The 19,237-nt window shown below is 33.2% G+C and overlaps 1 protein-coding gene across 4 annotated transcripts in view; it reads left to right on the top strand.

Moving 5' to 3' along the window:
- Window positions 1–19,237, top strand: part of LOC113398418 (protein dead ringer) — a 111,122-nt gene that overhangs the window by 28,112 nt on the left and 63,773 nt on the right. For 2 of the 4 annotated variants that reach the window (XM_026637173.2, XM_026637156.2), the window contains exons 2-4: window positions 3,458–3,490; window positions 14,423–14,656; window positions 14,906–15,172. In XM_026637173.2, coding sequence (XP_026492958.1) covers window positions 3,458–3,490; window positions 14,423–14,656; window positions 14,906–15,172 — 534 coding nt within the window. The remainder of the gene's footprint in view (window positions 1–3,457; window positions 3,491–14,422; window positions 14,657–14,905; window positions 15,173–19,237) is intronic. The other 2 variants (XM_064217726.1, XM_026637164.2) reach the window with 2 other exon arrangements.

Raw genomic sequence — 19,237 nt, 5'->3', positions numbered from 1 at the left:
TCACAATTCTCGAACACTGTTTTTCTGGAGAGATTTTTTTTAATAGCTGCGGCTAATAGCTTTTTGGCTCTTCCAAAAGTTACTAAAATCCTTACGGTTTCATAACGATGGACTAAACACCAATAATTTATTATCATGGTAATTTGTTTTGTATGCTTTAATTTATGTTTTACAAGAACACTAATCAATAGTTTAAAAAAGCGAGTGTTTCAAGCACCTTATATAATAATATTATATCCTAAAACCTTCTTCAAAAGACGCTGCGACTTCTTGTATAAGTATTATGTGAGGTATATATTTAGTTGAGCATTACAAGAAAAGGCTCCCATTTATTAACAAAGATATTCAATGTTATATTTATTAAAATATTTTGTTAAGATTAACTTAATGCTTACTGTGTTATGTATATATAAACAAAATTCACCATTTTCCTTTTTTATCAATGAAGGCAATGATAAAATTTTGCGGAGCCCACTAAGATGAACCTTAGCCACATACAGTAGCATATTATTTGCAATAATATGTTTTGTAACTAAATAAGTGGGTACGTATGTACAAATAAAGATACGAAACATTATATAGATACATATACAAATATATACGTATTTTAATATAAGTAATTGATTCGTTCTATTAATTTGATTTCAAGGTTATTTATTCCATAGTGCATTCCAGTTTTTTTTTTGAACAGTAGAAATATTTGAACATTTAAATAAATATCGTGTAGCTGGGAATCTATTAGCATCTTTTGGTCAAGGATTTTGGAGTGTTTTTTTTTAAAGATCATGTTGCGGATAAACAAAAATTAAACGAGTCAATTTAAAGTCAGAGTGAGGTAACATTTGTTATCACTAATAGTTCCAGAAGCCATACATATGCCCAATTATTTTATTTTTTTATTTATGTGTTATTCTTTACACCCCCAAAAGCGTGAATGCAATAAAGACGTTTGGAGAGATGACTGAGTACCTAAGTATTAAATATCTATGACTTTTCGAAATAATGCAGTTTAAAACCATCCATACTAATTTTTAAATAATATATACAGGTGGACAGACAAATCAGTCACCTGATGGTAAATGGTCACCACCGCCCCATAGAGATTGCCGCTGTTAGAATTTCGTCAATCCTGGGTACTAAGATATTGTGTCGCTTGTGTATGTAGTTACACTGGCTCACTCATCCTTTCAAAACGTAACATAATAGGTACTATGTAGGAATTACCTTTTGGTGGTAAAAGTGGTAAAAGCCCTAGCAAGTTAACGAAATACGTTAAAATTTGAAGTTAACGTATTTATATACAGATTAAACTTAAACTATAATTAATTAAATTAAGTATGAGCGCCTGTTCACTTCCGTTACACATGCCTGACATTTTCGAAATTCACTCAAACTTCACAAGATTTGTGAACTGTGATGTGATAAATGAAATACTTATTTAAAGTACATAAAATAAGTATTTATTTATACGTTAAGTTTGTTACACATGTGCACTTATCCAACTCGGCCCTGTCACATGGAAAGTTAAAACTGTTAATTCGTCACAGTATTTTTGTTTTTAGTTACCTATAAAGATTCTTTATATGTTGGGACATTTCCTGTTTTGGTTAATATATTACGAATTTCTTGGCTAGGATTATGTTATCTATATTCTTTATGTTAGAAATGCCTATGAGCTTCCGTTGAGCACCATTGTATGGTGTATACTTAAAGTAATTTAATTCGTCTTAATATACCAATCCCAAATAAGTATTAGAAATTGTTAAAAAAATGCTTTTTAATTAATAAATTAAAAAAAAAAACGCAATCTTAAAATGTCAAATAATTCTCCTCATAGCAATTAAACCTGTTAACAGTTTAAATTAAATCACTGATCATAATTTATTAATGTCCACCACAAATATTGATTATAATTTCTTTTGTGACCTTAATTAAAGATAAATAATATTTCCATTTCATTAAACGCGATTTGAATTCATTATTCATGTTTGAAGAATCACTTCTTGATGAAGCAGTCATAATGTTTATTATAAACAACATTTCAAATTTGGAATGCGTTCTTATTTGAACCACAGACTAAAGGACAGCGTCTATCAAATTAAAGACGTGATTCTTTAACGCTACTAGATATACCTGTAAAGTGTACTAAGTGATATGGTGTTGTTCTAGGGGCTGACGCCGACCGTGTGTGGTCTTTTAAAAAAAACTCACAATTCAAAACAGCCAAAGTCACTTCATACATAATCATTTTCAACCTTGATTTACTGGAGTTAAGTCGAATTTTATTTGATACGTTTTCGTTTGGACAATCTTTGGTTTCGTTTGTAGGTTTTTTTAAGGATAATAGCGAAAGTGTTAATTCTGGCCTGTGTTTTTAACACGGTTCCGAGTGCATTCGGATGCGGAATTATATTTACATCTGTAAATGCAAATTAGAATGAATTTGCAAATGTAAGATTCACGCCAGACGTTGCGTGGGTGAACCATTGTTCTTTGAAATACTGTTATGTCGCTGATATGTCTAATTACAGTATTACTCACTTTCATTGAAATATATATCTTAACTTATCCTTAAAAAAGACGTTATAAGTTACTTGTACTCATTTATAAGGAATATTTGACACACATTTTAGTAATTTAATAATGACACAATTTTGTTAACTATCAAAATGATGACCAATGGCCATTAATAAGGTAATGACAGCTCCGTTTGACAGGTGGTTATCGCGCCATCTAGCGGAAACAGTGTGACCGGGAGGCGTGCGCTATACGTCAAAATATGAAGCCTTTGATTTAGTGCCTCTTTCATCGAGAACTCCTTTGATTTATCAATAATTCGAAGCATGTGAGCTTGGTATTTTTAAGTACGATCTTACTTTCATGTCATACCATCTGAGATTATTCATTAATTATCGTGTTCGATGCGTATTTCGTATTATCTGATTTGGATGAGTAATTCTTTAATATCATACTGGGAATGTCGGAATAAAATATTATAATCTGTATTATGACGGCGTAATCGAACGGGTCATATTATTATTATGAGAGACCAGTAAAAATATATTGAGATTGACATTCATATTAAATTTATTACCTGTGGAGATTTATATTATATTATTGTTTCGAGCCTAAGGATTTGAAACAAATCAGTTAATAACATATTTGTTCTGCGTTTAATTTTCGCGTATTTATTTATATAGAATGAAAGAGTACAGTTAATATGTTTATTGTGTTGAAGTATTCAGGTAGTATTAGGAAATTAATAAAGGCGAATGCGAGTTAAGCTGCGATTGTTTGTAAATAAGATGCGCCCGCGCTGCGGGGTGCGGCTCTTTAATCGGAAACACGAAGAAAGTGTGACCATTTGTATCTTTTTATTTTTATAACATCATCACTGAGTTTAATGTTGTTTTGTTTAATACTATTAAATAAATTAAAATAAATCATTTTGTTACAGATTTGGAATTGCGGAATAACTTTGAAAAAAGAAGTAAGGAGTTTTTTTTAAATACCTTTTTATACTTTTTATCTATTTTTTCGTATGTAGAATTTTATGAGCTAGAAAGATAAACTTAGATAATTATTAAATGCTTAGCTTTCATATCTGTTGTAGTATATATATTTTACCTACTTATCTTTAGATTAACCCTTCTTTAATAACATCTTACGTCAGAAGTTCAGTAAAAAAATATCATGTCAGTAATCTAATGATAACATCTTAAATAAATCACAATAACAATTTAGATTCACGATGGAATTGTTATGATTTATTCAAACGTGGGTTGATGTGAATAAACCTATATATTAACATAATACAATGATGGTTGACAGATCGGTTAGATTCCATCAAACTATACTACGAACGTCCTACAACTTTATCTGTTCTTTAAACGATTTTATTGATTATGTTAAGTTTTATAAGTTTCATGTTATATCAGTATATATACAATAAATTTGTTACGAAATTATTCGTTATATTAACTTTTACATTCATTTGATTTTTTAAATTATAAACATGTACAGAATCAGCATTTTTTCGTCTAGTATGTCATAAATAAAATAAAATTTCTCGTAACATTATGAAAACTTTTTTTAAAGCAATTTTTTTTTAATTTGTACTATTATTTACATTAAATTAGTTACAAAATACTATTCCGTATAACATAATTCAGTTTAAATTATAAACGTACGATAGCATTTCTTCGTCTTATAAAAAATAAAAAAACAAAAATTAAATTTGCTTGTTCGATGGGTGAAATGTTTAGACTTTTTCGATACGTTACGGACAGACGAATGACACGTTCTTTTATATAAAAAGCTCTGTCGTCAATATTAAACGACTTTTTTTTTATGCCTTATTTAAATCGACGTGACGTTATTTGAACGCTATCGGGAAGGGTTCATATTGATTTTGCCTGTTTGTTTTGATGGGTGACTTTTCGAAGGCTAATGTAAAATATACTCTGTGGTTGTTTTTTTTTTAAAAAAATAAAACACACTCATTATTGGATAACCCGTATTTTTTGAGTAACTTTGGTAATGATTTTGTCGTTCAATTTAAAATTACCATACTTAGCCTTTCTTTTATTTTTTCTACAAATAATAGGTATACTAATTTCTTATTGAAATCAAATTGATGGATGGAAACATTTTTTTTTTGTTTGTAATTGGTATATCTACTTAAATTTAACAGTAGGTAGTTTTAACTAAGATGATTTTTAAAAATGATTAAAACAATAATTTATAAATACCGTTAAGTATAATTTATAATATTATAATTAATATTTGTTATTTTATTGAGTAAGAGCGACTTTATAGCCGATACCACAAATTGGAAATTAAACAATTGTCATAAGGCTAGTTCACAAAAATGGAAATCTGCGGCTGCGGAACAATAAAACGCCTCCCAGTTTCTTGGCGATAACGTCGCATAGTTTGACAAAGTCAAATGATGATTTTAACCTTGTCTTTAGCGGTATTAAAATATTAATCTAAAACAATACACTCGTTGTCCATGTCAAATGTCAAATCGATATCAGTCAGAAATATTCAAATTAAATTAATGATGTCGATTGTCGATACGCGACAATACATGCCTACTGGACCGACATCGATATGTGATTGATAACAGCTCTGCTCGTTCTTTGGGCGAAGGAAGATTTATAAACATTGCCAGCTACCCATCATTTAAATTTATGGCAAGGGTATTTATTATGACAATATTTTTGTATAAAAAAACAATACGTTGTTTAAAAAAAGTTGATCTTTATTGATTAAATCAACTTGATTAAATGTGGAGTGCTCTTTCAAGCCAAATTTGTATTCTTTTAAGTCTAAGAGGTTTATTAAGTAACTTATGAAATATATAAACATTAAAAAAATTATAGATAATACCAGATGCCTTCGTCTTGGTTAGAAAAAAAAAATTAATATAAGTTAATTTTATCATCGGGTACAGTTACAAAGTGGTATCCGTTTCGTTAGGTGACCTATCTGCGGTTATGGCATTAGTTTCCTGGTCCAACGTTTACGAGCACCACAAACCCTCAGTAATTAAACTTCGGTGTAACCTTTAACGATACACCGCATATGCCATTGTCTCATGCGTTACGAAATAAACTACAATGTTCATAGATAATTGTAAATATATTACATATTTAGTAGCCATTTTAATTGCCTATAAACCTACATCAGTTATATATATTGGTATTGGTTTTATTTGTCCGTTTGGACGATGTTATGATTACTAGGGTTCTATACTTCAACAGGAAAAAAGGAACCCTTATGATGATCACTTCGTTGTCTGTTTTTCTGTCCGTCAAGACCCTTGTCTCAGGAACGGGTGGAGGTTTAAAGTTAAAATTAATGCCGAATATTAAGGTCTGCGGTCCCTTGGAGCTGTGAAAATATTAAACCTGTTTACGCAATCAAAAGATATGGCCGTTTATGTCGCATTTCCCATACATTGGCAAAGAATCAAATCCTATAGGGAATATACCTATACTACCCGTTGACCTAGAATCATGAAACTTGTCAAGAACTAATTTCTTGTAAAACAAGTATAGGAAAACATTCCAAAATTGTAAAATTTGTTACATCAGTGTCTGTTTGCGGTGCTACGGAACCCTCAGTTCGAGAGTTCGTATTGTACTTTGCCGGTTTTCTTTCATTTACAGACCACAGTGATACTGTCTATATCCACTGTTACCTATCAGGTGTTTTAACTAATACAACTTAATTTTACGTATTAATCACTGATAAAGTCAGATATACTTATGTTAATTTTAGATTAGTGAAGGAAATAGCCTTTAAAATATAAGGAAAACTATAGGCAAGGATAGAAGAAATAACATTGAAAATATAAATCAGAGATATCTAAAGACGTCATAATTACTTTGTATACGGGAACTGACAAAAGGAGAATGCCTAATAAGGTGATTTATTCAAATACTCTTAAGCACGTCACATCCGTTCGACATAATTCAATACAGAAAATTAAATAAACTAATTTAAAATGTAACCTTTAATTTTTTTTTTTTTTACGTTAAATTTTATCATCAAGCAAACTTCCTTATTCATCTAAAAGTACACGAAGTCGCGACGAATTCGCGGATTTGCGATTTGTACCTTCGCAATGACTCAGCTCAAATAAACGAGAATCACAAAGGCTTTTTATATGCAATGATGGTTGTTTACAGTTTACGGAACTGAGTAATGTAAACAAAAGCGATCCTTGACGTTTACATGACAAATTCAAGTTTTACAAAATATTAATGCAATGTGTCATTTGATCACTCAGAGTGATCGGAAAGAGTTCAATACATATATTTATGTAAGCAAAGTTATGTTTTAGTTTGACCATCCACTTAGCGCGACGCCTCGCATTGACTTCGAAGGAATACGACATGTTACATTTTAAAAGATTCTTCGAAGTATCACCCCGGCGGCGGAGCGGGCGCGCCTACACATAGCACGCAATAAAACCAATCGATTATTACCTATTTGTGTGAAAAGCGGAAGGAATAGGGCTAGTAAAGCATTGAGGTGTGTTACAGGCACGAGCCGCGTCCGCCGGCGACGCTCGTGAGAAACGTCAATATTTAAACGCCTCGCGTTGCTACGCTTCGAAATTGTCTCAACGATTTCGATATTTTCCAATGTCAAATATTGTGTTAATAGCCCTACGGACCGATGTTCCTGCGCACTCTATTAATTGCTCATCGATGTTGTCGGCCGTCTTGCGTCACGTGTACGACTATGCAAGCACAGATTTATCTCGATTCTAATTCGAAAGAACTCGTTTTTATTTGCGCTTTCTATGCATAAATAAATATATATTAAGGTATATTAACGCCGTGCTATCTGGCACGCGTCAATCAAACGAATGTACATGAAACTCACTGATTTGTTACTCCGCCATTTTGAATCATTTACAATAGCGTCCGCCATTTTGGTGACAATAATTAACAGATAGGTATCTTTGACCGACCGCTTTCTAGTTTTTGTTTTCCAAAATAATTATCATCACAATAAGCGACACGATCTCTTTTTACTTACCGCTGTTGCGGTATTTTGAATAAAATTAAGTGATCGAATTCAATGTGTCGGTTTATTTTAAGTGACATCTATTACAAATTGTCGAACGAATTGTGTTTAAGTCGCCTCATTAAGCGGATTTCAAATCGGAATAATTAAAAAATACCTCATTGAAGTAGGTAGACTTTAATCTCTTTGTCTCATAGTAGAGCTAGTAAACGCAAAGAAGTGAATATTTAGTTGGTACGTAATCGACGCTGAAAATATTTTAGCGAGTATTTGAAGCGTTAAACAGCTGTTAGGCATGAGTTAGCGGCGCGCTGCGTCCAGTGCGCTGTGATGTGTGCCGGTGACGGCGCGGCGTCACGCCGTCAATGGGTCAGGTTATTTACCTCTCCTTATCACCTTTTGTTTTGCTCAAACACTTGGCTCATTTTGAACAGTTGTAGTAGCTTCCTGGCTTGTCTATTCGACGTTGACGAATAGACTTACCGATTGCGTCGTTACTTAAATGTAATTAAATCAGTTTAATTTAGAAGATATTTTTTTATCAAAAAAAAAGTAATCGAACAAAAAAGTGTTAGATGGAATGTTTAAAGAAGATATCACTGAAGATCGAACAGTGAAGGACAACAGTGAAATAGAAGGAGCCGAGCTATTCGAAGGGATAGCTAACAATAAAAGCATCGGAGGCCGATCGGCGATACAAGTCCTTGTGTCCACATTAGCATCTCGACGCAGGAGTGTGTGCAAACAGCGAGGGTCATCTGATGAAATGTTCAAAGGCTTTTAGTTCCCGAGAATTATTAAATGAAGACCCAGGATCGTAATGTAAACATCGTGTGTTTGTCGAGCCAAGAACCTGTTGCTTTGTCGACGGTTTGATGTGTGCTTCGACTTATTGGCGGTTATTTTATGTGCGCTAATGTTAATGTTACTGCAGCAGTTAATACCGCAACATTGTGACACACTCGGGAACTATCTCCCTCTATGATATCGTTTTGTGTTCGTCTTTGTTCACTTTTATACAGTTTTATGATGACTGTATTTGTTAACATTGAAATAAGATTCATAAAAGTATCTGACGGAATTATATGAAGTCGTTCAAGTCGCTTTTATAGTATTTCCTATACACGTTGAACGATTATGCCATAGAATAAGTAAGTTTATTAGTTAAATATGCATCTTGTACAATCAACAATTCCTTCGTCGCTTACGCAAACCTAAAGGCAGATTTCCCTACACCGTCAACAAGACATTGCACAAATGAATGTCGCAATAGGTTCGTGAAACGCCAGATAAGTGTGGATATCTAGACAAATACGTAGTTCGGTCTAGGTAAATACGCAGGTAGCTGGGATCCTGGTGCTAACTCTGCTAATGTGTGGACAAAGCTGGTCGTGACGGATACCGCTAATAAATGTTCCAGGGAGTGAGGATGCGCGAACGTATACATCACGTAGCCTGCGGGAACGCGCACTTTTATTTTGTTTTTGTTCAAATTTCGAATGTAGTTTTAATATCATCAGACAAATATAATATTTCTATTCTATAATATGTATGTATTCAAAGAAATTTAACAAATCAAATAATAGTTAAAGAGACACATCAGTGCTCTTCGTACATGTGTGATTAACACGAATACTTAATATTTTTTAAATCACGCTTTCGCACTGGTATATATTCGACGATATTAACAACTTAATGTTCAATATTTTATTACTGGTGTATTTGCTTTGAATATCAAACAAGCTGAGCGTACACGACATCTTTCATTACAAGTTTCTATTTGATTACGGCTCATAAAAGCTGCTCGCGTAGAGACGATTACGATTTCTATAACAAATATAACTTAGTATATATCGTGGAAAGATGCAGCGATTTCACTGAAAGCTTTATCTTCAAATGATGTTGACAATATCGTTTCGGATTAGGATTCAATATTCGTCGTAAAACAAATTTACGGCCGGTAAAGATTACGTCTAACGTTCGGTAACTTTAACATAAAGTAGCACTTTTCTAAGTATGGCTCATTCATTGCTATCTGTCCAAAATTTTATGACATTCTAATATGGTGCTCATATATTATACGATTGGGTGTAAAGTCCTTTGCATGGGTTTGATGAAGGCGTTAATCAATGGTGTGTCCTTCTGTTTGTATCGCGGCTAGTATTGGTTCGGGAATCTTCTGAGAATGCTGTTGAGTTCATTCCTTATTTGTTTAAACAATAAGCGTGTCCGTTTTTAATGGTTCCGATCGATAAATTCCTTTACTTTTCATATCGTTGCTTCGGAAATGGAGATATTTTAAAAACTGTCATGATAATAGAATTCTAAGCTAAAGTAACTATAAAAAATTTAAATAAATCCACTGCTGGGCTAAGGTCTTCTGCTTATTTCACGCTGCTCCAATGAGAAGTGTTGGTAAAGGCTGATTTTCATCTGACATTGATATATTTCCTCTCCATTACTTTTGAGCACAAGATTGAACCCAAAATCTTCGGTTAAGATTCACGTGGTCTAACTATTGGCTCATCTTGGCTCTGATGTAACAATGACTAATAAACAATACACAAGGACATACATATATGTACAATTCGCTCTCCATAAGTACAAAAATTGTTTGTAAATGATTTCCAATGAAAAGCAGTTACAATAGAAAAACATACTGACCCTAAGGGCAGATAGCTCCGAGCGGAGATAAATATTACGACGTCCTAAGTGTTAAGTTATAGTAAAATTCCGGTCACTTTTATTGACATATACAATACAATATCACATATAGACGAGTCTTTTATCGGAGTACAGTTAGAGTTTTATCATAAAATCACGCGACAGATTTCGACAAACGACGTCGAAGACGAATGCGTTACTGAATCTGTTTGAGTTGGAATTAGCGCACATTGTGCTAACTCTATCCTACTTATCGATGCTTGCAGCTGTTTACTTTGTTCAACGATAACAATATAATCATATCTCAGGGAAGTTATTTACCTACGCACCTAACGTTGATTTCGTATTACCAAAATCGTCTTATGTTTATTGATAAAGCGTTTAAATCAAATTGCGGTCAAGATGAAAAAAAATAAACACGGAATTCGGTAGCAGTCGTGAACCATGAGAAAGTGGTATAATATGTTAAGTTACTTATAGGGATACATTTATCGATATGGATTTGGAGGGTTCTGTAGGAATTGATGAAGTTTTAATACAAGCTATTGACGATTTGAGGAACATTTATTTCGTATACGCGTTTAAGGTTCATTATGAAATAATTAAATCATAATTCTTTAATGTAAATTTTACATATTCAATGAAAAACAAACATCGAAGTTAATCAAAGTTAAGCGTAAGGATCGAGGACGATGTTCTGCAAAGAAAAAGTATTAAAATCGGAATCGACCGAAAGTACCCTAAAACGGAGCGTTGCGGGAAGGTTGCGTGTCGTTCCCAACGAAGCGTTTATCCGAACGAAACATTTCACCGATAATAACTCCACACAATATAATAATGCGAATAATAAATAAAAATGGAAATAAAATAATAATTTTAATGCCGTAATTGAGGCCGCGGGCTGGCGGCGACCGCGCTCATTTCGAACGATCTGATTACCTACAGTTTTGTTATATTGATTCCGATGGAACTTAAAGTACTCGGCTATCGACTCGGGACTGGTTCCCCAACCTCATTACAGTCGGTTCGCGTGAAATGGATCCGCAATGCCTTGTTTTCTTATATAAACGCGCCATTTATACCTAGCCTTGGGAGTTTAATGTGAGGTTTGTCATCAATGTGCAGCGTATCCAACTTCTTGGAAAGGGAAATGTTAAATTAAATATATTAACTGGTGAAACTAGAAGAGTTGACCGTTGAGACTAGAGATTTTAAAATGATCTGTCATTTACTACTAACATTCATAGATATTATTGTAGTGACTGTTAGATACCTACCTACGTTACAAAGACGTGTTACTATTATTGTAACCTATTTGATATTGTGTTTAAGCATAACTAATTCTTAATAATTACTAATAATAGTAATGATTTGAACTTACGTCAACTGATATCTACAATGTATTATCCGATCAAAACTCAGCGCTAGATGATCAGATATTTGATAAGGTATTTCAAGAACTGTTGATATAGAAGTTATCAGTACGCTTTTATAATTATAATCTACGAACGTAATCAATATGAAAATGTTTTTTTTTTGTCATTTCATCTTAAATCAAATTCCTTCATTCATTATACAAGCATTACGTTAAAGAAACTTACTTATGGAAAAGAAAATACGCTGACCGGCGAAAGAAACTCAGCGGTTTTTTTTTGTCAATTTGTGATTATTTACATATATTTATTGCCAGGAGGCGATCGTTTCTTCGACTAAACTGGTTGTCATGTTTGGCACAACGGACTTATTACAACAAGTAAAACTCGTCTAAAGCGAGACATCAATCTTTTGCATAATAATGAATAGGTTTAAGTTCAAGTTTTCAGTTACTTTTCACTTGGTGGTAGGAATTTGTGCAAGCCCGTCTAGGTAGGTACCACTAGCTCATCATATACTCTACCGCCATACAGCATTACTCAGTATTGTTGTGTTCCGGTATGAAGGGCGAGTGAGCCAGTGTAACTACAGGCACAAGGGACATAACATCTTAGTTACCAAGGTTGGTAGCGTATTAGTGATGTAAGAAATGGTTAATATTTCTTAAAGCGCCTGTATAGTGTCTATGGGCGGTGGTGACCACTTATCTTTATAATAAAAATACTTTTCGTATTTTAAATGATGGCTGGCAATAAAGTATATTATTTCGTTGTATTTGCGACAATTTAAAGCATCGTTATAGGTCGCTTCGGGTGTTTTCGGAGCCAACCATCTGTTATCGGTGCCGTTATCACATTATATATGTACGTAAGTTTGCGAAATAATTTTCAAAAGTTAACGCCTTAGGCAGAAACAACGAACCACAAATAATTAACTTCATTTGCTAAATAATTTTGTGTGCACATAAATTTGAATTTTTTTTTTAAATTTCATATTAATAGAACGACATTATGTATTGATTATACATATATATGTACATTGGTACTGGTCTGTATGTTTCATAGTATTGATTTCTTTTGTATTATTAAAATTTAATACGTTTAGTTTACGGTATACATGTGTATAAATAAATACACCACCCAACTTGATCTCAATTTTCAAGTGCTTACCCGAAGTTAGTCTGGACTAATGTCCTACGAGTCATAAGTTTTCCATTGGTGTTGCACATATTTATATTTGTAATGTGTACAAAATGGGGTCAGAACAGACTACAGAACAGATCAGGCTATACCTAGGAAGACACCGTACCTGTGTACTCTCTTATAAATTATTTATTGAATGATAGGTTAGATCAAAGGCGTCATTGAAATCCTTAATATTGTTTGATTATTCGACTGACAGGCTGACTGTGTTTTAGGTTTGTTAATTCTATTTAGCCGTACTTTAAATAATTGTAATTTTTTGGTTTCCTTAGAATTAGTTCTGTTTTGTTTTGTTAATAATTTTATAAATATATCAACATGTATTTATAATACATTCCTTTAACTTTTCAAAGGCGTACCCACATCGGTAGTGTTATAAGTACTTTGTATCAGTGTAATTTCATATATTTGAATAATAATTAATCCCGTACGAAATCAGAGCGAGAAACCAGTATGAACATAAACTAAAATAATTGCGGATGGAAAACCTAAACATTGTACGTTATTGAAGTATCAATTAAAATGTGTTTAGAATTACTTGTACGTGAATATTTGCGAGCGATTATTAGCCAAGTGACCCGATTGCTATGTTAACATAGTACGTTATTCAATACGCAAGTAATTTCGATACAAGGTATCGAATAACAGTACAATTATGTAAACCATTAAGGCACTATTTATATTTTACCACTCAGTAAGTTACACCTCATTCGGAAATTGAGATATTTTTATAAAAAACAGCTTGATTTGTTATTATTATTAATTAAAGCTGACTATAATAAGTCCCATTGAGTTGAGTTAATAATCTTAAGAGTTCATAAGCTTTTAATTTTAAGTAAGATTAATGGTGACATTAAAATGTTTATTTTATTCGATGTTATTTGTCTTATTATTAAGTTTTCTGTGATATCTGGCATAACGAAATTGAAAAGCTTTAAAAGTGCTTTAGTGTTGGTTGGTTAGTTCTTTAAAAAAAAAAACACGCATAAAGGGCAAATCCGTTCGTCCCAGTCCCTCACATTATTTACGGCATTTAAGAAAAAAAACTTTTGTGTAAATACCTTAATACATTGCGGGAGTCTCACTATAATTCTGCAATTTAACAAACTCAGGTTGGACACACGCAACATAACATACAGGGACACAAGGGACATTTAATGAGTCGGGCGAATTTTTCCTTTTTATATTTAATCGCCTGACGCCTCGCGACATTTATGCGTAATTGCAGGTCCAGGCGACTAGTTCACAGGACACCTGCTTCTTGCTTATTTAAAAATACGCCAATTACTAAGACCAGGACCGTAGACGCTTAGATATGAATGGAAAAATCAGTACATTGAGCCGGTGTTCAAGGCATATATAATGATAGACTTGAACTATTTTAAAACTTGCGCGATACCATTTCTCCGTTAAAGGTATTATTTACTGAACATTTTCTGATACATTGTTACTTGTTTCCAATATTTTTTCTCTTTATGATTTCATTGAAATAAGTGTAGTTGCAACACTGAAGTAGATATGAATTTTGAATTTTAGATTTATATTTTATTGTATCATCCTCATAATTTTTCGTTAAAATATTCACGGGTTAAGATAATACGCTTCTTTGATTTCTAACTATATGAAATCTTCCACAGTCTGCGCGGTCTGAAGGTGATTCCTCCGGAGACCAGTCTTGTGATAGTTCAGACGAGGGTGTGGGGCGAGACGTTCCAGCAAACCACCAGCCTCAACACCAACCAATGCATCAACCCCACCAACCACACCACAACATGAGCCACCACGGGTCTCTGGGCCACCAGATAAATAATCACCAAATTAACCATACTCATCAGAGGAACTCGCCACGGCCGCTCGAAAGGGAGTTGAAAGTAAGGCTTTATCAAAAACAATAATATATCCTAATTTAAGAGATATTTCTTAAAATATGTAAAATTTAAGCTAAAATTTTGTACAAGTGAAAGTCTTCTTAAAATGCTGAATAATTTATTAAGCAGTAAAATCTAGTAACTTATGCCACTTAAGTTTAAAAAAAAAATGCTCACAATATATGAATATATATTACAACATAGGTACACGTATAAAAGGTGAAAAGATGACTTAAAAATGTATTCTTCCAGGTACGTGATGACTTCGAATCTCTCAAGACTTCGTTACACCCTCATCTGTCTTCTCTGGCATCACTGGCACAAGGAGCGCCATTGTCCACTCCAAGCAGCGTGTTCGCTCTCGCTGGTGGCGGTGGAAATTTCCCCTATGCTCCTCCAGCGTTCCTCGCTCCCGCCCCTCCACCGCCCGCCCAACCAGCAGGATCCGCCTCGTCCTCGTCATCAGAGGGAAGCGCCGCTGGATGGAGCTTTGAAGAACAATATAAGCAGGTCCGTCAGGTATGTAGAGGTTTTTGTTTTATTTTTACATTTAATAAATTTCAAATTACAATTCCAAAAGGATTGAGAATTGCTTTTAGGTCGTATTTCGGTAATCTTTTTCGCAAATCTTTTATTAGCTAAATGACATCTGTCAATTTACATAAAGCATGGTAAATATTTACCCTCCAACAACGTAATCGCTGTAAACTGTTGAACCCCTCTGACAACCCCTTAATTCGTTATTCATAACTTCCATCACAACATGCGTCGGTATATCCAATAATCGCTTTCTTTACTCGTCCGAACACCCCGACACAACTCGTTTCTTTCTTTGTTACATATTTCATTGGTTTTGTACAAACGAGGGGTCATTCATTCCGTTCGGATTGAGAAATAATAATTTTCTGTCACCCATTTAAGGGTTAACGAGAATAGTCAAGGGTTTGAGGAGATGTGTTTATTGAACAATGTTAATATATTGGACGAATGAAAAATAGGTTAAACGAATTATTCGATTCATTGATTGCAGATTGAAGTTTTGAATGTTGGTACAACTGCTTAGTAAAACAATCCATGAATTTTGGTATACAAGTAATTCCATAACTTACTGCGTACTTACAAATTTATGGCTAAAAATATTATTATACGTACTTACATAATTATATCAATTATCGGTTTCATCCCAGTCGAAATTAAATTGGTTTTTTTCAATGATTCCTGTCCAATCAGGATAATAAATGAGATATATCAGAATACAACAGGAGCTTCCACGGGATATGCTTGCCGGTTAAAACATTTAGCTTTGACCGTCAGAAATCATTTAGATGTATTATTGTTTTCACAACATATCAGTGTTCACGACGTGGGCGTTAACGAGCCGTTAAGTCTTTTATCATTGGAAGAAAGAAATAAAATTATAGGCCTTCATTGATCACGCTTGCGTTACCTTGTTACACGACGATTAACGGTAAGAATATGTAAAAACGTGTGTTTAAGACGTGCTGGATAAGGACTACCATTCATTATCAGACAGTTCTCCGAAGCTCGTTTGCTTTTTTTTAAAAGACGAAGAAGATTCTGTAATTTGCGTATTATGCAATTATTTCGAAAACAATTATATAGAAAATTGGATGTTTCTCGAAAATTAGACGACATAATGGAGATCTGTAGGCAACTCAGCGTCTATTACGTACTCGTAGCAAGCAAGCGCTTCCCACAGTTGCTGTAGATTTTACTAAATTAACAGAACATAAATAACTATTTTATGAATAATTTTATTATGCTTAGCTGTTTCATCTGTTGCATAGTTTGTAATCGCATGAGTGGCGGACTTTTGCAGCGTCGCATATGGCATGGTTTTGACTAAAATTAACGTGTTAACTGCTTTTATCTTGGTCTTCGCGCTCCGTGCCTCACATCAAAGGACATTTAATCGACTCCTTTGTGCTATGTGGATACTTTATAAATGTTATGAGTATACCAGTGAAAGTAAACGGTAATTGGTTCACGAATGAACTGGCTATTCTTTCCTGGATTTTAAAGTTTCGTTTACCAATTTTTAAAACAGGTTCCGTTCACTCATTAGCTACCATAAAGAGACGGCAGGAGATTGAATATATGTATTTCAAGAATATAGGTCGATATAATTTACGATAGCATTTCCGAAACTTACCCAATTCTTAAAATTAAATGAAAAGAGTTACGTGTTTCGCTATGCATCAAGTCCTTGCTTTCGCCACTTACCATAAGGCGTTGGTCAGGCAGCCTTTGTTCCTTGCACTTTATAAAAGAGCACGCGCTAATTCCTCCGACTCTCGTAAATTGAAACGCATCACACAATGCGTGTCTACACAAAGCAAAAGTAATAATATTCGATTCTAAAAGCAACATTGTCGAGGTGTGAACGTCGCCCAATTAAAATTGTAGTGTTAATTTATTTAATCTTTAATATCTATTCAGCGAGCGTACAGTAAAGTAATATGCGAAGGACTTAATAACTTTGTTTGAAATGTTTAATAATCTTTATAGCATTTAAAAAAAATGTATACAAATACATTTCTTACAAGAATGTAATGAAAATTTAATTATTAGCCCATAGTTTGAAGAACACATTTTTTTAAAAATATAATTTATTATTTAGTATTCGTTATTGAGGAATTTAAAAAATTGTAGTTCGAAAAGTGCCTTGCCATATCTGAGCTTGCCAAAATGCGTCGGATCTTGCCAAAAAGAGGTGGAATTTTGTTTTAATACTATCTAGTCCTCTACCAACCCGCATTGGAGCAGAGTGGTGGAATATGCTCCAAACCTTCTCAAAGGGAGAGGAGGCCTTAGCCCAGCAGTGGCCAATTTACAGGCTGTTAATGTAAAAATGTAATGTATGTAGTAGTCCTCTGCAATGGGAAAGTTACAGGCTAACTCTTAAATTTTTTATATTTAGTTAGTTTGAAAATGGTTCCAATATATTCACAGATCTGAATTATTGACTTTAAAAATTGTACTGCGCTATAATTGTACTATATAACAATTTTATCCCGCTAATAAAAGTATGTGTAGGTTAATTTTGTATATTTTTATCGTATTAAATGAAATCCGTGAAGGCGTCGCGCGATAACGTAAATTTTGCATGCAACGTTGCGGCGCGTTTGATAGAACGATTTGATAGCTTGCGATTGGACGTGCTCGCTTTGTGCGATTCGACCGAATCCATGATATAAACTACTAGTTGTTTTTAAAATTAATACTATAAGTATACTATAAGTTTAAGTCGTATTAAATTTGAATTAAAATTAAATTGTTGTATATTAATTTGTAATTAGAACTTTATTTTGATTGATTGACGTTTGATTTAAAGTTAATTCTTGTTTTCGTACATATTTCGATTAGCTGGAGCAGAATATACCTTCTACTTTTGGTTTTTCATTTATAAATATGAAGCAAATTATTTAACGGAAAAAGTCATGTTAACAAAAATAAATGTATCAGGATTTTTTAATTAAACATAACAATTTTTAGTCATACGCGAACTCAACTCGAATTTGTATTGAATTTAACTTAGAATTGTGTATATGTTGTAAAGATCATAATAGTTTAAACCAACGTAAATATTACCATCAAAAATTGTTCTTTATTTTTTAATTAGGACATAAATAAACTATTTTATTTATTCTAACTTTTAAAATTAAACAAGCATACGTAATATTTAGCAGGTGTATAAGTACTGGACGTTAAATTAGATGTACTTAAATATTTAAATGACTTAGGCTGTAATTTATTATGCCAATATATTAAACTTCTGTTTTTAAATTTCCAATCAATATTAATAAAATAATAAATTACATAACAAAAACGAAGCATATGGATGAATCGTTTAATACCATCACGTAGTATTTTATGGAGCGCGCACGCCGATACAGCATTTGTCACAACGCGCGAAACGCTCACTGGGGGGCACCCTTGTTTATGGACTACACGTTTGATTTATATAATTTATCACTTATAATTTTGCAATATATTTTTCAAGGGTTTTATTAAAACCAAAAGACTCGATCAAACCTTGACGTTGATTTGTAATGTTTTCGATCAATTTCATTTAATAATATCAACCAGTAACTGTCGATGACAAATTACTTTTCGCGCCATAACTTACACGAGTCCACACTTTGCTTTAGTTTAAGGTGTTTCGAGAGTGGTTACTTTATTTTATAACATGTAGGTAGTTTAGGTAAGTAGTATAAATTCGTAAATAAAAGTATTTGAAACATTACAACACAAAAAGCTCTCCGTAATCTCGAAACAAGCTTGTTTAAAATGTTTTAAATGCACGTGCCCTATTAGATTCGCCTTCAACCTTTTTAAGTGGCAGTAGGTTATGGGTGCGTTCGAAAAAAACAAATGTTGTTTTTTTAATCTGGCAACTTAAACGATTAGCCAAGTGAGCCATCGAGCTGGTATTCGAGTGTTTTGGATATTTATTCCGTCTAGACGTGTTATCGTTTGGTCGCTTCGATACGTTTATCGGGATGGAATGTTTTATACACTTGAAACAAACGATTTCGTAACCATATGTCCAGGAGGTAGTTT

The sequence above is a fragment of the Vanessa tameamea genome, chromosome 18 (genome assembly GCF_037043105.1).
Source record: "Vanessa tameamea isolate UH-Manoa-2023 chromosome 18, ilVanTame1 primary haplotype, whole genome shotgun sequence".
NCBI classification, from domain to species: Eukaryota; Metazoa; Arthropoda; class Insecta; order Lepidoptera; family Nymphalidae; genus Vanessa; species Vanessa tameamea.
Note: the sequence above shows the minus strand (reverse complement) of the source record. Positions and strands in the feature narration are given on the sequence as shown.